Raw genomic sequence first — 22,064 nt, 5'->3', positions numbered from 1 at the left:
TATAAGGCATGTTGGTTCACCATCACACTATTAAAAACACAGCAACTAACACAGAAATATGGTGCTAACCTGAACCCTAATGGTAGCATACCTGATAAAACTGGTCCAGTATATTCTAAAAACATCTTTGGTCAGTCCTAAAGTGGCTAAACAGAACTACTAAATGTATAAATTGGTGAAACCATTACCCATCCCAGTCGCGAACTTGCGCTGAGCCATTTGTAGGGCTGATATCGCCAGTCAGCATCTTGAACGTGGTGGTCTTTCCCGCTCCATTGACACCCAGCAACCCAAAGCACTAGAAACATGAAGAAAAGTGTTGATTTTCTTTATTCGGAATAGTGAAATAGTTTAATAGTTCAAGCTTGGCCATGTTAATTAACATTTGATTAAATACACAGAGTGATCTTGATCTAGCACTCAAGAAACTCACACTCAAGAAAGCCTACTATATTAATATTAATAATAATAATAATAATAATAATAATAATAATAATCCCAGTGCTATCACAACCCAAACAAGCAGAGCAGAATTTATTCTTATTATTATACAGAAAGCACATCTGGGTCCTCATTACGGGAGCTAATTATTGTAATCAAAATCGCTCACAATTAGTACTTATTCATGAATTAATGTGACAAATACTCAAATCATTCCAGGCTGGTTTTTAAGGACTGACCTCTCCCGCCGGAATGCCGAAAGACAGGTCCTTCACCGCCTTCACTTTCCTGCTCAGATGCTGGTAGACTTTAGTCAGCTGGCTGACCTGCAGCAAATCCGAACTAGCCGCCCCACTGTCCACACGCTGGCGCTCAGCCAAAACATCCTTGTCCTCGTTGCAGTTTCCTGTCTGAGGCACGGACTTCCTCCGGCAGAAAAGTCTCCTAGAAGCGATTATAGAAACAATGAAGGTGAAAATGAAACAAAGTAAAGAGACTGTATTTCAAAAACAATTCTACAGCTATGAAAGTGCAATTCCTGAAGGAAAAAGGGGCTTTTAACCCATGTGGTTGCTACGGGATATCTCTATGGTTGCTACGGTGTTACTAGTTTGTTATCCCTGATAGTTATAGCTATGTTGTAATTAAGTGGTAACCAAGTAATTGCACTTGTATGGTTAGATTGTTGCTTTAAGGTTGCTTTATCTTGGAATCCCAGGTGGTTGCTATCAGTGTTGCTAGGTGGCTGCCATGGCATTGCTAGACTGTTTGTTATGGTGTTATAAGGAAGTTGATACAGTATGTAGTCAGTAAGTGGTTGCTAGGATGTTGCTAGATTGTTGGTTACTGTGGTAGTTACTGTGTTATCCCAGGTGGTTGCTATGGTGCTGCAAAGCGGTTGCTTGCAAAGTTACTTGCTACATGGAAAGACTAATTGTGCTCTCTCAGGGCTCTGGCAGCTGATGAAAAGCTACATGAAAAGGATTTAAACCAAAGATCTTCTGATCATAGTGGCAGTGCTTTAGACCACTGAACCACTCGGAGCCTATTCTGTTTTTTGTTTTTTTTTAATGTAAAAGTCTACATTGATGCAAACAGGTACACGCTATGGGTTTGTGCACTGCTGCATGTGTGTAACGTGCATTGGGCATGCATCTGTTGAGAATTCACTGCCAAGATAGCAATGAACATTTGTCTGTAGCTTCAGTCTGGGTTAATTTCAGTCAGTGACACGCCTGTTTTTTTCCATTGCGAAGATAGCAATATGCCAGAAATTTACTTAAAACTGTGGTAGTTACTGTGTTATCCTAGGCGGTTGCTATGGTTCTGCAAAGCGGTTGCTTGCAAAGTTACTTGCTATATGGTAGCCTGGTTATTGCTATCATGTTGCAAGATGATTGTTATGGTGTAGCTAGATGGGTGCTATCGTTATGGTAAGAGGTGTGAATTGTATTTTGGGTGTTTACTAGTGTGTTGCAAAGTGGTTGCTGAGGTATCTAATATGGTTGCTAACAGAGAAATTAATTAATGCACAGACATCACCGCACAGACATTATGCCTTAGTGGAATGGATCAAAATGTAGAATCTGCACCTCATGGATTTTATAGTATTTTATATGTCTACACAAAAAGAAGTTCCAGGCTGTTTTTAAATGCTGTATTAGGAACATAAATTAGATCAGTAGAAACTGATGACTTATTCTTGGATATGCTCTGTTTTTGGTATGAGCAAGAAACAGAGCTAAAGCTAAAGCAAACAGCTGTAAAATTCTACGTTAACAGCTACATTTCTCCTCAGTTAACTCTGTACTCTCTGCAACTCGGCACACTGGTTGGTTTGTTGAGATATCACCGAGAGCCATTAATGTTTATCTGTGCAAATATTATTTAAATGCAAATGCAAGCAAGTCTGCCGCACTCTGCAGCACTGCTGACTGAAGTATTTGTTATGCTTAGACCGGAAACGTAATTACCTGCTTCAGAGACTGACGGAAGTGGCTGGCTGGAAATGTGAAAAAGGCCCTAATACAATCAAAATATTTCTCTCTGCAATATAAATTGACATTCTCATAGCATCATCCTGAGAATAGATGAACAATTATTCCTCACAGTTTTAAAACCCTCAGCAACTATTCTGTCCTTTATTCCATAACCGCTCGAGCCAAGCTCAATATCCAATACCCAGTTCTGCTCCTAATGATGAACGGCCACTGTGTCGCACTTTTACTGTCGCAAAACTGGCTCTGCAATAACAGTGCATTCCTCTTTTTCATTTTACTCTATTTATTGTTGTAATAACGTGGAGTGACACTTTATTCAAGTTTATTTCGAACTCCGTCAGGCTCTATAAACCCTGAGAGGCCAGGGCCTAACTTACCTAACCTTCCGGAGGAGCCACTTGTTGAGCAGCAGCCGAACAGTGAAGAAGACGAATCCGTGCAGGAAGAGGGAGAGGAACATCCAGCCCAGCACGTCCATGCTGAAGGGGTTCTTATAGGCGTCCACCCCAAAAACGCTCAGGATCTGCACCTGCATGTCCACCCGGGCCAGCTCCATCAGCCCGTTCCCAAAGCTGAACTGAGGGAAGATCAGGAACACGTAGCTCATGATGCGGTACACCACCTGGACGTTCTGCAAGGGGAAAGAAAATCGAAAAATTATTAATTAATTTAGTGGTCCAGTGGTCGCTGCACTTTCCCCCGAGCATGCTGGCTACTCGGCAAGTGTGAAAAGAAAAAAGGCTGACTTCACATGTGTCAGAGGAGGCATATGCTAGTCTTCACCCTCCTGGAGTGTTGGGGCATCACTAGTGATAGGGGGAGTCCTACCTAATGAGTGGGTTGGGTAAATGGCCGTGGAAATTAGGGGGGGGGGGAGGGGTTTGGGATAAAAATTTGGAATAAAAAAAAAAAATTATTCATATTACACAAAAAAGTAAAAGATTCCTTTCTTTCTGAAACTAACAAACGTATAAGCTTTTTGTTTATATAAACTTAAGGGGTAATAGGGAGAGTGGCATCTTGTTCACAGTTCACATGGTTTTGTCATACTCACTTGTCAACAAATGCATGTGTACAGCTGTCCAATAGGGGTGTACTGTTTTTTTGACTGTGGGTTTAAAGTGATTTTTGTCCACAAACAAAGATAATGTTACATAATGTATAGTATATCACATTCATAATGCTCTATTGTGTGTGGCTTTCTCAGTGTTCATGATCGTTCATTCTGTTTATTATTTGTGTAAAAGTTTGCATAGCTGCCAACAGGCACACACTATGGGTTTGTGCACTGCTCCATTCCATGGGCATGTAACAACGGGGGTATAGGCAGGTTGGGGATGCTGCTGTTAACAATGTTAGCAATGAACGTCTGATCGGTTCCTAGGTTCGTTTTTTTTTTCCATTGCCAAGATAGAAATATGCCAAAAATGTACCTGAACACACCTCAATTTGAGACCACTACTCCTACTGGTATGGCTGTATTCACAAGTACCACTGCTATTTAAACAACAAAGAAGGAAAGCTTGAAAATAGACTGTTGGAGGGGTCAAAGATGAGCAATGAGCATCACAATGCGCCTTATGCAGCATGTAAGAAAGGGCTCTTGGTGTTGCTAGCCATGCTTATAAAGAACTTGGTGATTCTGGTCGTGCTGACCGACCCCCTTAGACTTGCTGGTCATGCTGATTCTACCAATGTATACTGGTCACACTGGTTGTTTAGGTCCATCAAGTGGGTCAATGCTTATAGATCAGCTAAGCCATTAAACCTAACCAAGAACATACAACCAGACTGAGCAGCTTCAGCTGTTTACAGTACCTCATCGTTGGGGTGGAGCTGCCCCAAAAAGTAGATGATCGCAGTAGAGATGATGGTGTTCACACTGATGAAGAGGTTGATGCAGACGTAGCTGATGAAGGCCATTTCCGCATCCTTGAACATGGTTGAAATGAGGTACATCCAGGGGAAGCTGGCGAACCTGTAAAAAAAAAAGCAAAAAACAGACAAGAAATTAAAACGGGCGGAGACGTGAGGAAGATAAGGACAGCTATAAAACAGCGGCGGTGAGTAAAAAGTACCACGGAAGAAACGTCCGCTCACACCAGAACTAAAAGGAGGTGTTAAAAAAGAGAAAGAGAAAAAAAGGGGGAAAAAAATGTTCACAAGCTGAGCTAAGCGAGCGGAAGATAAATGACTTCATCTGCTCGCTCACGGTGAGGCTTTTTCTCGCCTTTTCTGCACTACAAAATGATCTGCTTTTTTATTCATTACTCTCGGTGATTGGGGTGGAGGGGGTCAAGGAAGAAGATGTGCTTAAACACAGAGGAGAGAGAGCCGAGGGTGTGAGTGTTTATCTGTGTGAGTGTGAGAGAGTGTGTGTGTGTGTGTGTCGGTGTGAACCAGTGTGTGTGTGTATGCAGTACAGAAAGAGAGAGAGAGAGACAGACTTTTCCCTGAGACACAAGGATGCCGAACAAAAGCAATTAAGCTTCTGCAGGTGAGAGCGGGCAGCAGACAGCGGCGCTGGGCTAGTTATTTATGGGCCGGGAGGCAGAGGGCCGCTGGGGCTGATGAATGGAAGACCGAGTGCTAAGTTTTCACAGAGCGCCGGGGCCTCCCGGTCCTCCTCAGAGCCCACCGCCCGAGGAGCGGCGCCGATTTCGGGCCCCGGTGCCGTTCACAGCGCAATTAGAAAAGTGACGGGGTGGTGAAATCACTTTGCGCTGTACGGCGCCGGTGCTGGCAGGGTAACTGTAGGCAGCTTATGTTCCTGTTGTGCAGCAGGAGACCCTGATTCCTAATCAGAGGTTCAATTAGACTGTAAGACAGCAAGCTGAGCTGAGCAGCTCTGGTACTTTTATATGATAAAAGTATAAAAACATATAAAACATTCCTACATACAATATAAAAACTTTTGAAAAAGCTTCTACTCAGCATTCAGTGAAAAACTCAATTCTGAAATCAAGAGCATTAAAAAAGAGTTTATCCTGCAATATCCATGGAAGGATTGAAGATTTGGAATGTCATCTCTAATAGACTCTATAACCACATTCATAACATATTATAATGCATTCATAAGGCATTAAAAAAACAGGGCTATAAATATTTATTAAAAATCCATAACCCATTGTAGCCAGGTTTATTAAACATTATGACTTGTGATCATAATACATTATAAGCTGTGCTTATAATATACAGTATATCTATCGTTAATAATCTAGTCCCACAAAGAAAGTCACTTACTTGTCACTTTACTTGGAGTGCACAAAGACCTGTTATAATACATTATAATTGACTATAACTAATATTATTATTTCTTTAAGACAAGAATGATTTCTGTGTGGTTAAAAATATATTTATAGGATTATTGAGGGTGTGTTTATAAGTTGGAAGCTATTTTAGTCATGAGACAGTCTGCAAGCCTTGACAGAGTTTCTTGGTATTGACGTATAACATGTTATAAACACAGCTATTAATGCATTATAATCATACTTGTATATAATGCATAATAAACATGGCTATGATGAATTATACATTTTTATAAATATGTATAGCCATGTTTATAATGCCTTATAAATGCATTATAATGTGCTATGAGTATGTTCATAGAGTCTCATAGGGATTCATTCACATTCATAGAAATTTCTACTAGTGGAGGAGAACATGATGCCAAGATGCATGAAAACTGTGATTAAAAACCAGGGTTATTTCACCAAATATTAATTTCTGAAATCTTAAAACTCTTTATGAAAATTTTCTTTGCATTATTTGAGGTCTGAAAGCTCTGCATCTTTTTTGTTATTTCAGCCATTTCTCATTTTCTGCAAATAAATGCTCTAAATTACAATATTTTTATGTTTTTACTCATATACCTATAAATAGCAAAATCAGAGATTTAGAAAGTGATTCAGAAACTGAAGTGGTCTCTAAATATAGAGCTGTATATATATATATATATATTGCGCTATATGTTGAGCTTATTTAATAAGAAAAAGTTATTAAAAATGAAGAACAAAATCTCAATTATATTTCCGAGAGCAAACTTCCCTTTGTTTTTCTTTTCTTCTATTTTTTTTTATAATTTCGTTTAATATCTTTGTGTTATTTCAAAGGTCTTAAAAGGTCCTTCCTTTCTGACACTTCAATACTGACCCGAAGAGCACGAGCAGCAGTGTGACCGCCTCAAGATTCTGGTGGCCGGTGAAGGCTGTTAGCTGGAAGGCAGCGATCATGATCACGGAGAGGATCACAGGAATCATGTATAGAGCCTGTCAGAGAGAAAATCATAGAGAAAAAGGTCAAATACTTCATTAAGAGCGTTTTTTTTTTGTAACAATAGTGCAGTGCTTACATATCAAATGATGAATGAAAGCTGTTGAAATCACTACTTATAAATCATACATTAATCATACAAATGTTGTATTTATTCATCCTTCATCATTAACCATTACAGTTCTTGTTTTACAATAGCTAAAACACAGTTTTGTAAACTAGGCTGGGTTTAAAGTTCACAAACTCCCACATTCAAACTGCAAAATATATCATATATTCTGCTAAATAAACCACTGTAACCACAACTATGTACAGTATTATCTGAATTAAACTTTTGCACCAAACAGATTTAAACACTTAATATATATTAATGTAATATATAATTTTCTAACTAACTACACACTATTGGGCACAATGAAAAGCACTTTTATTTTCAGTAAGCTTCATGATAAAGCTAAAATAGTTCAAATTGTACAAAATTCTTCAGATTGTTTGCATGCACAGGAATGTTTGCAAATACACACACACACACACTGATGTATTTTCTATATTTTTTCACCAAACAAGTCAGTGCAACAAATATATACAACACAACTCCAGTTACACTGGAGTAAACAAAAATATGCTCACAAAAAACCCATTTAATACTTTTTCAATAAACTGAAAAAGAAAATTACAAAAGAAATGTGCAGAAAAAAATATACAGAAAAAAAAAATAGTTTTACCAGTGGTCTTATTATAGTGTATGATTTCTGATTGAAATGGCAACAATTAGTCATTGAGGTGATTAGCTGGCCAATCAGCTGATGTGGTGTCATTTTGAATGGCAGTGTTTAGATATGGAAATATGTGACTTTATGTCAGATTGTTGTGTGTAATACAGTTAAACACTGTCACTTTAAACAGCACTGAGACACTTTATCTTGTACTGCTCTTAATTCTCATTATCATGCTGCTATAGCAAAACTTGCACTCTGGACTTCATGTTGCTGCTACCTGCCTACTCTCCCTATTTATTTTTTTGTGTATTTATCTTTATCTATTTTGTTCTATTCTATTTTTATTGTGTTGGTTTATTGTGTTATCTTATTTTAATCTATATTTATCTATTTTAACAACAGCTCTTGTGTGTAAACTAGATTGTGAGATCACGATTTCATTCCACCTCATCTACCACATGTGATGAGAATGACAATCAAGTATTCTTGAATCCTTGTATAATGTGTGTAAAACGTGAAAATGTGTTTAGAGTGTTGGAGACTTGAGAAAAAAAAACTGCAATGTAACCAATTTAATTGGTTGCGTTTTAGCATGATATAACCCTGCCCCTTAAAAGGCATGAAAAATACAAACATGCACAAAGAACTAACATATAAATTCCATTCAGACACATCTGCATGCTCAACGTGTGTAAGTGGCTCATAAGACGTACCATATCATAGATGAAGTTAATGGTCCAGTAAAAGGGTTCGCTGATGCCTGAAATGTGCTGGAGCATCTTGGAGCCGCTGTGATGTTCCTGAACCTCGTAAATGACAAAGCTGGCTGTCATGATGGAGTAGCCAGTGAGGACGCACAGCGCCACCAGAACGTTGACCAGGCCCCGCACCCTGCAGAAAATACAGATAAATAGTGTTTATTCAGCAAATTTTGGTCTGGGTAAAACTGTGTCTGGTCACTTCTGGTGAGAACCTGATCCGGTGTTGTTTCGAACCAGCTGTCAAATATATTCCTTTTATTTGAGCTAAATTGCTGATAAGGTACAGTTTAATCTAATATATTAGCCAGATAATGCTAATTACCACCGCTATAAACAAACGGCATCTCTGCTGCTCCATGCTGTTTACATGCGGTATATGTACAGTGCTCACTGCTCGCAGCTGTGCAACTCCATTTACTACGTACACAGGTTAAATCACACTGCACATATATATATATATATATATATATATATATATATATATATATATATATATATATATATATATATATGAACTGGAGCACAGAATCTTCTCACTATATATTTACTTTCTTGCTCCCGTGCCAGACAGCTCTGACCAATCAGAGGAGACGATGTGCTCGCGTTTATTGGTGTGTTTAGATGTATGCCTGTGTGAAACCAAACCAAACAGAGGAAAAAATGCTCCAAATAAACAAACTCATCAACTGATCCTGAAATCAGCCCTAGTATGTACACTGAACAAAATGATGAGTAAATTTTGCTTGAAAAAAGTTTCACAACTTTCTGCATTTGCCTTTTTTTAAGTAAATTGAAATTTTTGATAAATTGTAGTAACCTCAACTCGGTTTCAAGGCTTAAATGTTACATAGAGTAAATAAGTGAACTGAACTTCAGTCAATCCTTTCTTTCAGTAAACTTTACTTCATTTATTTTTGCTGAATCAATCCTTTCTTTTAGTAAACTTTACTTAATTTCTGCATACAATATTACCTAATTACAATTACTTAATTTAAACAATATAACTCAAATAATTTATGATACATAATATATTATAATTCCTGAAATTTAAATATTTTAGTTAAAACACACATTCAAATATTTACATAATGTCAAAGATTTATTTTGGAAACAGACCAAGTCTCACTGTCTCAACACATGGATGGCATGTAATACATTATTGGATTATTATACTAAAAAGAATGTATTACATGCCATTCATATGTTGAGACAGTGTAATATGTGTGTTTTAACTAAATATATTTAGGAAAATATATTTCAGGAAAAATTAAGTAAAGTTCAAGATCTGGACCCACAAGTGAAAAACTCCACAGTGCAATCTAGATCCTATGTTCTTTCACAGTATGATCATTCTCCTGAACCAGTTCACCCACTGGCTTCTTGCACATACAATCATTAAGTTCCCTCAAGTTCCTCGTAGATGTTCTGTTCTATCTCAGCACGGAGCTGACTCTCACAGAAATCACCCGCTGGGTCTGTACTTTTGATCCACACTGCCCAAGTCCTGACGCCCCAAGCCAAACACCCCCCATCGCCCATCACTGCCGCTCTTCCATGAGGGCAGCTGCACAGCCAAAGGCCAGGCGGGGCGAGTACCGAGAACAAATGAGAAAATCAATCTGAAAAGCAGAATCCGACTCCGCGCGGCAGAGGTGAACATTTCACACATTAATGCAAGCGAGGTTCTGACCAGTATGTAATAGCTAACAGCTCAGGAATAACAGAAATAAGAAGAAAGCAGGTCAGGAACTCAGGAACAGTTAGTTTTAGTGCTCCAGATCTACATTTATGGCATTTGGGTGGGGTACTTGCATGGAAATGGGAATTAAACCCTAGTTTGACACTAGTCTGACACTAACCACACTTACCTACACTCTAAAAAACAGAGGTACGATATGAGTACTTTTTTGTAGTCAAAGGTACACTCTTCATAATTGTACCCTCCAAGGTACAATATTGGTCTTTACAGGGTCAGATTTGTTCCCTCTGAAGTACAAAGTCATTCCCAACAGCAATAAGTACAAATTTGTACCATTTGACTAGACAAAAGGTACATTCAGTGTTCTGCATCACTGTACTAATAAACAATATATATTTTAATTGCACATTTTGTATTTGAAAGCCAGACAATATTGGATCATCAAGTTTTTGAGCCAAATTTAGTTGATGATAATGTTTATAATTTTTATAATCTTAACTGGCACAAAAACCATGGGTACAAAAAAGGACTTTCACTGAAAGGTACTTTTTTGTACCTCAATATAAGGTACAGCCCCAGCGACAAGCTTTGTACTCTTTTAAGTACAAATCTGTACTTACTTTTCTTAGAGTGTAACATTAAAAAAAACTTTAAAATATAAACTTGAAATGGTTGTGAAACAGGTTTCATTGTTATAAACCATTCTTCATTTATTTCCATATCATTGGAACCCATTAAATTATTTTTATTTTAATAAATTATTCATATTTTTTTCCCATTTACCACCTATACCTTTTAAAGGACATGTTTAGTTAGCTTTAAAACAGTCCTTATCCAAAGTAGCTTAAAATTAGAGTCAATTTCAAATTTCATAAGCAAATTAGCTTATCCACTAGCCTATCCAACTTTGACACATTTTTATTTTTATTTTCAGTTAGTAAAACAATATTCTCTTTTAAAATAAACATATTTTTCTAATGCGTTTTTTCTAAAGTGTTTTTTTTTTTTTTTCATAGAAGGTTGCTAGTTCAAATTCCTGGATCGTCTAGATATTTATTGCCCTATTTAATTTGCATTGCTTCTAAAAATCAGCTTCTAAAAAACAACCCAGTTGAATAACTTATAACTTAAGATTGCTTGGCTACTTAAAGCAGAAATATAATATTCAAATTAACAAGAATCATCACAGTTCTGAAATAACACAGATATGAAGTTTGTTAATAAAATATTAATGGCATTTCTATACAAACCACGTTTCTCACTCCCAGCAGCTTTGATGTTACTGACTTAAATATTAGTCAAAGTGACAGTTTTATCTGCTTTTTGGAGCTGGGAATCAAGGAAGCCATGATGGGCCATTAGTATTATTATCAATATTATTATGAATCATCATTATTATGATGTTACTATTATTATAATTATTAATAACCAAACCTCTTTTTTTCTAGATGTGTCAGGTTTTCACAGCAGGGTCTCATGAATGATCTCATACAGCACTCATACAAACGTTTTGATATAAATATTATTATAATGGCCTATATTATATATCAGCATGATTGGACATATCAGATTTATATTAACAGAGCTGCTGAGATTTACATACTTTTCAGCCTAGAATAGGACAGGAATATGTAAGTCCAATAGTCTGAGAACACTTTTATGATAACCAAGGACTCCACAAGTTTGTGTGATAGTCTCTGATGAGCAGATCAGATCCTCCTGACAGGTTTCTGAACATAAACTTCAAAGGAAAAGAGCTTCAAAGATTCATCTGACCTTTCTGTACAAAGACAAGGTCAGTGTTGCAAATGTGCCTAAAACTGCTTGAATTTGGACAAAGATCTTGAATATTTCTGCGTAACGTGAAATAAACCAATCAGTGTTCTAGTTGTCATTTCCTTTAACCCTCCTGCTATCCTCCAATTTAGTAACACCCTTTATTCTCTGGGTTAATATGATCCCAGCACTTTAAACCTCCAAAAAAATGGTTATAATTCCAGATAATTAAAAGTGTTAGCAAAGTTTACTTACCAGTTTTATTTTTTATTTGACAAATTATTAGTGGTTTTGGTAATATTATTATAAGTGGTTTATTACTATTATTATAAGTTATATGTTGTTAAGTCAGGGCCTAAACTGAAGGTAAGTTTAGAGAAATATAATAAAACTGAATGTAACAGTGAACTCGACATTATTACCAGACAAATATGTGTACAGTTTGTGAGATTTCTTCTGTTTTACACAAATAAAACAGCCTAATAAAACAGACACTAAAGTTGATATATTTGAACCATTTCATGTTTTACTTCTTGTCTTTATCAAATTAGAAGAAGACGGTAAATATGAATCACAAAACTAATGTCAAACCTTTTTTCAGAGGCTTTAAACATTAAATGGGGTCAAACATTAAATTGACCCCAAAGATAATAGGAGGGTTAAGAGTCGGGTGAGCTCTGACTTTGGCACGTCCGTATCTTAACACTGCAGCACTTTTGCGTGTCTCAGCAGAGACAGATACTGACCTGTGTGTTCACAATTTAAGATTTAAGATTTAAGGAAACAACAATGCTATTTTATTCTTTATTCTGTTTATTGTTGAAGCAAAAGTTGGGTACTACATAATTCCATGTATCCATGTGTCCCTTAATTGTTTTAATGTCTTTAATATTAATTTACACTGTAGAAATAAAGAAAAACTTTGAACAAACTATGTCCAAATGTTTGAGCTTTAGTACTGTAGCTTTAAACAGTTTAAACACTGTAAAATAAATGAAGGAAGGTAAAACAGGCATATGATAATACAAACACTTACACCCTTAATCAAGGGGTTTACAACTTTCTAATCTTACAGCTGTTCTCCTTTCACAACTTTCATCTTTCTCTAGTTTTCTCCCTCCTACGCACCTTTTTTCTTATCCTCAGACATTTCTCCCAGCAGACTTTAGCCAGACTAAACCAGTCGCCTAAAAAGTAAAATAACAGCGCTCGCGTTCGCAGAGCTCGGCTTCCAAATGAAGCGGCAGTCTTTAAAGTCGCAAGCTGCGAGTTAAGTTCGGAATGAATTAACCTCTGAGTCACCTTGAGAGCATCCGCATATTATATTGGGCCCGTAATCGATAACCCGAGCTCAGAGGAAATCCATTTAAAGTGATCAAAGAGGAGTAAATACAGTAGTCAAACTGCATTACTCTGAGCACATCAGTTTTTTTCCCTGCTGCTGTTCCTCTAACTGACTGCTGATTTTGGAGCTTGGCAGCCTTTTTACCTTAGATGAGCTTTAGGTGGCCAAAGTGCTATGAATGTGTCATAAGTGAACGTAAGGGCATTTTCACTATTTGCAATACTTGATCAGATTAAAACACAGACTATGGTTCGTTTGTACACTTAATGCAGTTTGATTGAGCAGGTGTGAAAACCTAAAAAGTAATCACACTCGGGTGTGGATCAAAACAACCAGACCATGACCTGCTAGCTAGTGGAGGTGTTCTCGGTCTGGTCCCAAATGAACTCTGGAGGGCTGCTCTTGTGGTGAGAATGTGATCCGGTCTTCATCAACACCATGGACAATGTCCACCACCCTCTTAACAGCACCATCACCAGGCAGAGGACCTCATTCAGCGGCAGACTGCTGTCCCAGTCCTGCTCCACAGACAGACTCCGAAAGTCTTTTGTCCCTCAGGCCATAAGACTGTTCAACTCCTCTCAGCACAGCAAACTAAAGACTCTGTGACACTTTTTCATTCTGGTAACTCTGGCCACACCATGGACACACCCTCAGCTATGGACACACTCTCAGACTTGCTGATGCCTATAACACTATTTTTATAGTTCTACCCTATGTAGCACTAGTAGTTCACTCACTAGTTCATTCATCTACTGTTCTATCTTTTGCACTGCTAAATTCAAATTATTATATAACTTATTTTGCACTTTCTGTATGGCTGACATCAGTTATCCTCAGTTATCTATCTATCTATCTATCTATCTATCTATCTATCTATCTATCTATCTATCTATCAAATATACTCCTTTTATTTGAGCTAAACTGCTAAACTACTGCGCAGTTTAATCATATATATTAACCAGATAACACTAATTACCACAGATATGAACAGATGCTGTCTCTGCTGCTCCATGCTGTTTACACGCATGGTCTGTGCTGCGTTCACTGCTCAAAGCCACGCAACTTCATTTACTACATGTACATCTGTGCTGCACGTCCCACTGAAAACACTATGTTTGAAAGCACAGCGGCAATTTTTTTTGTGTTCTGTGTTAAGGCAGCTTCACATGGTTTATTGATGCATGTTTTAGTGCAGTTAGGTTTATGCATGTGAAACCAAACCAAACAGAGGGAGAAAAAAAACCCGCCATGTAAAGGAAATCATCAACTGATTCCGACCATAGAAACCAACCAACAACTTATTAAAGTACCCTGCTTTTTTCTCTAGTTGGCTGTACTGATTAAGGTTCTATGAAAGCGTTCTTGATTCTTTGCAGGTGACTTAGGTGTTTTAAGGGTGTCCCATGTGCTAAATGTGTCCTAGGTGAACCCAAATGTCCTATGCTATGAATGTATCATTGCATTGGTGCTATTAAGGTGCAGATGACGGTAAAAAAAGTGTACTAGGGGCTAAAGACATGTCTTATAAGCTTTGAATGCATCCAATGTGCGCTTTTCTATGAAAGTGTCTTAAGTGACCCTATATGTCCTCTGGGTACCACTTTAAAATGAGACTACCTTTATAAAGGGTATATAAATGGTTTACAATTAGTTTATTAATGGTTACTAATTAGGTTGTAAATGCCCTAAAAATCATTAATAATCAGTTATAACACATATGTAGAAAGGGCAACAATATAGATGGCTGTGGGTTCACTATTTGGCAAACAACAGGTCATTGCTGCCCTTTCTATGTATGTGTTATAACTGATAATTAATGAACCGTTAATAAACTAATTGTAAACCATTTATAAACCCTTTATAAAGGTAGTCTTATTTTAAAGTGGCACCATCCTATGTACTTTGCAGGTCCTTCGTAGCCTAACCCACTCTAGATGAGCCCATGGTTCTAGGTCAGGGGTGTCCAAACTACGGTCCGCGGGCCATTTGCGGCCCGTTTCCTTTTTTGGAGCGGCCCGCGAGGTATTTTAGCAATAGAATGAAAATTGTCCCGCTGTTAAGCAGGTTTTTATAATGTGAGATTCAAAGTTTGAACGCTAGGTGTCAGAAACGGGCCAAAGAGTCTAAAAGCGGAGAGAGTGTGCATTTATAGCGCAGAAAAATGGGCCGAAGAGTCTAAAAGCGGAGATGGTGCGCATTTCTAGCGCAGAAAAACAGGCCAAAGAGTCTAAAAGCGGAGAGGGTGCGCATTTCTAGCGCAGAAAAACAGGCCAAAGAGTCTAAAAGCGGAGAGGGTGCGCATTTCTAGCGCAGAAAAACGGGCCAAAGAGTCTAAAAGCGGAGAGGGTGCGCATTTCTAGCACAGAGTTTACACAACACTGTCAAAGATAAAGATAGTTAGTCAAGTAAAATGGTGTGTAAATGAAATAATCAGGAAAAAAGTATTATTTAAAGTGGTATATTTCATTATTTGTTTTATTACAGAATCTGTGGCCCGTGACTTCAAATATATTTCTCCTTCTGGCCCCCAACAAAAAAAGTTTGGACACCCCTGTTCTAGGTTTTATATGAAGGTGCCCGAGCTGCTATAAAGGTGTGCTAAGACCATGAATGCGTTCTAGATGCTGTGAAGGTGTCCTTGGTTCTATTAAAGTAAAAGGAAATGAAAGTGTCCTTACATGGCATCCTCATCTTCCACCTGGCCTGGGTAGGGATGGCTGGACAGCGAGATTGCTGTGGGAAAGGGGAAAGGCGGGGGGGGGGGTGGGGTTGGAAGAGAGAAGACGTGATTTAATGCATGCACAATTCACATTCACACAACACTTCCGCCCCAGCCACGTCACCGGGCGGCCGCTCTGACGGACCCCCGCTGGATTTATGCTCCGTTTCGGGCCCCGGCGAGTTCACCGGCTACATTTGAATGATTGCATCTCCCTTTTCCCTTATTGACTGCCGGGCCTGTATTAATCTTGCCCTGGAGGCAGCCAGTGAATCTGAGCCACCAGGCCTGGCCTGGCAGCGCTGCTGAAATAAGACTGGAGCCCCTGTCCTGCTTCATACACTTCACTCCGGCTCTCAACACCACTGACGACAATCCCCGCTGCTGAAGAGGAACACTGCCCCCTGCCCTGGCACTGCGGAACTGCGGCAGCTGTTGCACAACAGCCCAGCCTTAGGACGACGTAATGAGCACAGGCTGAGGCGGCAGCATATGGATGACTTTGCATTTGTAAACAAAGCATGGTAGCATTGTAGGCTTCTATCTTCTAATGCCTGCCTAAAGCTCTCCTGGAGCTTCTGTAATAATATTAATATCACCACCTCCAATGACCATCTGCTGAGCCACTACTCGCATCGCTTTTCTGCTTCGTATTTATGAATAATTATACGTCTATGTCTAGAATCATCTAATAGGTCTGAGATCAGTGAGAAGCTCTCAGCTCTGCAGGAGTCTCTGCTGCTCTCTGCTAAACTCTCGCTCTCTCCAGCCTGATAAGCAGAAACATCAAAGTCAGAGGCTTTGATCACTACAGGACATGCTGAGATGTGATCTGTTCCAGTAAAGCAGAAAAAGCAGAGACGGTGGTCAGTGTTAAAATATACTGTTTATATCTCCCAGACAACTCCATGTTTTAAACTTCAGCTGAGGTCAATGGAAAAGCTAGAAATGAATGAGCAGCGCTGTTTATATAAAAATCTGCAATGAGTTTGTTTAATTTTTTTTCCTATTTTACATGCATTATTGGTTATTATGGGCCCTATTTTGGCGTTGGGATGCGCCTGTTAAAAATTCACTGCCAATCTTAGGGTTGTTAATAATGTACTGATTTTAATATAATTTATATAATTTATAGTCTATATAATGTACTGATTTTTTCTTGATTTTTTTCTTGTGTTAAAGAGGGCCAATAGACTGCTAACTGGGTATTTGTAGCATTTGTAGTATTATGCAGAAGTGCATCAGTGCATATCTGTATTTATGTATATACGTACAAGTGCTTGTACGTAAATAGATATGTAGGTGTATGCATGTATATGTATGCATATATATATATATATATATATACAGTGCAGTTAGCAGCAAGCCATGGTTAGCCGCAGTTAGCAGCACTTAGCGCTAGTAAATGGCACCCAACAGTGCTACACTGAGGAACCCTGAGTGTTCTGGTAAGCCAGGGCGATATCCAACTACAGTCCAATATTCTTGCATCTGAGTGGCGAAAGAGCTAGTGCTGTGGTTAGCAGCTAATGCTAATACTGCTCCATCCTCAGTGCTGGAGAAACTTTACTGAATTTCCTGTATAATGCTGCACTTCAACAGAGTGATAAAATTCCAATATAAGGTGCACCAGTCACATAACAAGTCCTCCATAATGTAAAATTAAAGGCCACATCTAATAATCTAATGCACAGTTAACAGATCATATATGAACGTGTCTAATTCAGGCTTAATAACTAAATAAACAATATAATCAGAGTAAAAGCTTAAACAGTGTTACTGAAACATTGTATAATTAAATATCTTAATAAACTCAGGGTTTAGTACAACCACCCAAAAACTAGTTCCTTACAAGCGAGCTGTGAAGTAAATAGCTGTACTGAAGTGCACATATCACTGACCGTATTTCTGCCGCTGGTCTGCTGGGATGTTGGAGCGCAGGATGAAGTTGTTGAGGCTGTTGAGGTAGGCAGGTAACGTGTGGTGACCTTCAGGGTTGTACCACACCTGCATAAAGAGTAACACGGCCTTACTACACCAATCACTATTTTCCTTCCATTATTGATGTGCTGTTCACAGTGATTGATTACATCTGCACAGCTAGATCTGAAACATCTAAAACTAAAGCTTGCATAAGTACCAACATGTCATGATGAATAGACCAAGAGAAATGTCTTTTTACATTGATTTCAATTGAAAGTTAAGGAAGTCCCTGGCATTTTTTAGAATGTCTAAAATGACTGCAATAAGAGTTAACATGGTTAAAATGTCAAGCTAAAAAAAATAGACCAAAAAATCTACAAATTAGATTGATTATTGATTATGCATCAATATATTCTTGTTGTATAAAAACCTGTGAATCATCATTTTGTAAAATAAATTAAATATAAATCTAACAAAATATTCCAGACTCTTAAACTTCAGAGCACACTGTTTTTATTTGTGAAGTGCTTGTAAAAATATAAATCTATCTATCTATCTATCTATCTATCTATCTATCTATCTATCTATCTATCTATCTATCTATCTATCTATCTATCTATCTATCTACCTACCTACCTACCTACCTACCTACCTACCTACCTACCTACCTACCTACCTACCTACCTACCTACCTACCTATCTATCTATCTATCTATCTATATATATACACTATAAACCCATATGTTGTTTAAACTCAAATGATTTAAGTCTGTTTTACATTAGTCATTTTGTCACTCGCAGCTTCTTTTCCATTGGCTTCTGTCACAATCTATTTGCATACTGGGTGTGTCCAACAGTTTCCGACTAACACTCACCATCAGTGTGTAGTGATTCCCCCTGGGCTTCCCCCTGGGCTGGCTGTATGTCCATCCATCCATCCATCCATCTATTGGTCTGACTGATTGTCTGTCATTCTGTCTATCTATCTGCCTGTCTGTCTATCTAACCATCTATATTAAATATATAATATATCTGGATCTAACTGGGCTCTGCGATTTAGAACTTGTGATTTGACAGTAAGCTGTGTCTGTGATTACCTTAGTTAAGGTCCTGTTTTTGGGCACCTCCATGATGTCCATTTGGAGATCAGTGGGAAGGGCGTTCCCGAAGGACCAGCCTCCGTACCTGAAACACCAGCAATTCACTCATGAGTGAGTTTCACACTTTACACACATTACAGAGGTTAGGTTACCGCAAACACACTCCGGCATGTTAATTCCTCATTAATTCCCAGCCTTCGTTATTGGAGCGGTCACCTCCTGCCCTCACAATGCATTCGTGATTTGTCTTTGTTATTTTCCCGCAACCCAAACGAGCCTGCGTGGTGTTTTTTTTAGAGCCGTATGAATAATGCATAACGCGCCTTAACTATTTTATGCATAGCCTAATAAAGTATTTCCATGCATCATGCATGGTCCACTGCAGATGACTGTGTGTGCAACATGGGAAGTGTCAATGGGTCAAAGGGGCCAGCTGTAGGGTAACCCAAGTGCTTCCTTTTCTGTTATTCATAATCCAATTATTATTCTCTTAAAGGAACAGAATACATAACTACTGATATCTTAGCTGACTGGGGTCGCATAGATGTGAAAATGAATCTACGAACAGGAAAAAAAAAAAACACATGATGTAATAATTTGCCCTACTAATTTGCATTTATTTCACTGGCGGGGAGCAAAGTCATCTGTGGTTAGGTGTGAAATGAGATGTAGAGATGCATTTATATATAATATTTATGGAATAGAGGAATAAAATAGGGCTAAATCTGATAAAGAGCAACATAAATAGCATTTTGAGGAGCTAGTTTGCCTCCCGACTGAACAAAAAAAGTAAAAAATACATCTTCTCAAAACATTTTCTAATTTATTAATTTACATGCACTCAAAAATGCACTGATAATAAAATTAGTGCAGTTATCTGATTATTTAAGTTAATGATAAAAACAACATACTCTGATTGTACATACTCTTGGAAAAAAGAAAATTGGAAACGCTTACTATGAATACTGTATACATAATGCATTACAAATGCATTTAGGATGCATTATATGGCATACATAATGCTTTATAATACTTTACTGCTGCGCTCAGCACTTTACTGTAAAAATAATAATTTGGCACATGTTAAGTTTAAAATAGTTTTTGTGGTGTGCATGTGTTGTGTGTGTGTGTGTGTAGGATCTAGGATGGGTAGGGTGGGTGTGTCCGTTACTGTGAAATGGTGTCAGCTATCGTGCACTGTGAGCTACTGTACGCAAAAGTATGTAGTGTTCCTTATTTAATATTATGACAGCGTACTTATAATAAAGTCCAATTCTCGATTCGATTTTGAGTCCTATTCTGGACAATTAACGAAAATTCTAATATAGAAGCCATACAACCTCCAATATTTTCCAGTGACAATCAAATTCTCACAATAATTGCCTATAATCTACAGTAGTAGAAGGTCTGAGCTTTTATTTTTAAATAAATAATGAATTAACAGGTTCATCCCAATACATACAGCTTTTGGAAAAAAAAATAAAAGACCACTTAAAAATGATGAGTTTCTTTGATTTTACCAAATTGAAAAAATCCTGGATATAATCAAGAGGAAGATGGATGATCACAAGCCATCAAACCAAACTGAACTGCTTGAATTTTTGCACCAGGAGTAAAGCAGCATAAAGTTATCCAAAAGCAGTGTGTAAGACTGGAGGAGGAGAACATGCCAATATGCATGAAAACTGTGATTAAAAACCAAGGTTATTCCACCAAATATAGATTTTTGAACTCTTAAAACTTTATGAATATGAACTTTACTTTGCATTATTTGAGGTATTTTTGTTATTTTAGACATTTGTCATTTTCTGCAAATATAACACTACTTTTATTTGGAATTTTGGAAAAATGTTGTCCGTAGTTTATAGAATAGTTAGTTTATAGTTTATAGATAATTTTACTCAAACATATACCTATAAAAAAGCTAAATCAGAGAAAGTGATTCAGAAACTGAAGTGGTCTCTTATGTTTTTTGCCAGAGCTGTATAGTGGACTTATTTTTTCATATAGTGCAGGTAAAAAAAAACAGATATACTATATATTTTGTGAGTCTTGGTGAAAATGTGATTTTAATCTCTGTACATTTACACTGCCACCAACTTACCTGTCTCTGACAAAGTCATTGGCAGTGACCAGGAGGTAGTTCTCGATGTCAATGCCAGTCAGGTTGTAGACGATCTGAGTGGAGGGGTTGGTTTTGTGAGGCGGGTCAGATACGGGCTTCTGGCAGGTCTGAAACAGGTAGAGGGAGGGAAGAGTGAAGCAGAGGTGAAGGCTCAGGGTTTTATAAGCAGTAGAAACACAGTCAGGCATCTGCAGAGTGCTGTCACACAGCTAAAGAGCGCCGGCGGTATCGGGGACAGAGTAAGAGCACGGATGCTGCCGGAGTCAGATTGTGCCTTGGGCTGTTTCTATTGTTGTCTGCATTCTGACTACAGCATGATCGTCCTCCCTGACACGCTCACATCACAGTCTCATTTATTTATAGGCCAGAGTTCTTGAATCGAATTAAAATGAATGAATGCATTCAAATGACATAAATAGCTAATGAAAAATAAGCAGGACAAATAGAGCAACACACACAAGTGTCAAGATGGGATGTAATGGGAGTATTGGAGCAGCAGTTTACAGTTGTGGTGAATTGGAGTAAGCCTGTCGTATTATATATATATATATATATATATATATATATATATATATATATATATATATATATATATATATATATATATGTAATAACAATAATATCTACTGTACATATCCCAAAATATATGGAGGACATTACATCAGTATTTATTACTAATTCCAGTATAGCTCATTGTGCCTAATTTAAAAGAGAAGTTCACTAGGAAGGAAATGAGCTGATAAAGTATGTTGATTAAAACTGTTAAAACAGTGTTTTTATTTATTACATAATATTTAAATATGTTTTATATTCCGATTTCAATGTCTAAACATTCCTATTAATTAAAAATTAAATTGCTGCTCTTCAAAACAAATGCACAAATGCATTATTATTATTATTACTATTATTATTATTATTATTATTATTATTATTATTATTATTATTATTATTATTATTATTATATCAGTGGACTAAACTGGTTTTAAAATGACAAATTACTACCTTTCACTACCAGAGCAGAAGCCTTTCTCACTATCCTGAAGACAGAGCTCATTTAAGAGCACCTACTCTCCTAACACCTCTAACACACTAACTACTTCTAACCTTATTACTGCTCCCCATCTTTTTCTCCTCTATACCACTATTCCCCCTTGGCTTTCTTTATGTCCTTTCAAAAATCT

At 37.6% G+C, this 22,064-nt stretch overlaps 1 protein-coding gene across 1 annotated transcript in view; it reads right to left on the bottom strand.

Annotated features, from left to right (window-relative positions):
* abca12 (ATP-binding cassette, sub-family A (ABC1), member 12) overlaps positions 1-22,064 on the bottom strand; it is a 134,090-nt gene that overhangs the window by 12,595 nt on the left and 99,431 nt on the right. Inside the window, exons 55-64 of the mRNA XM_049484972.1 lie at positions 20,863-20,990; positions 18,756-18,843; positions 17,637-17,742; positions 15,695-15,749; positions 8,146-8,323; positions 6,594-6,709; positions 4,260-4,419; positions 2,819-3,072; positions 681-885; positions 189-298 (exon numbers count right to left, since the gene is read on the bottom strand). Coding sequence (XP_049340929.1) covers positions 189-298; positions 681-885; positions 2,819-3,072; positions 4,260-4,419; positions 6,594-6,709; positions 8,146-8,323; positions 15,695-15,749; positions 17,637-17,742; positions 18,756-18,843; positions 20,863-20,990 — 1,400 coding nt within the window. The remainder of the gene's footprint in view (positions 1-188; positions 299-680; positions 886-2,818; positions 3,073-4,259; positions 4,420-6,593; positions 6,710-8,145; positions 8,324-15,694; positions 15,750-17,636; positions 17,743-18,755; positions 18,844-20,862; positions 20,991-22,064) is intronic.

Source organism: Astyanax mexicanus, chromosome 11, assembly GCF_023375975.1.
Source record: "Astyanax mexicanus isolate ESR-SI-001 chromosome 11, AstMex3_surface, whole genome shotgun sequence".
In the NCBI taxonomy this organism is placed as follows: Eukaryota; Metazoa; Chordata; class Actinopteri; order Characiformes; family Acestrorhamphidae; genus Astyanax; species Astyanax mexicanus.
The sequence above is the reverse complement of the archived record's forward strand: the minus strand, read 5'-3'. Positions and strand labels throughout refer to the sequence as shown.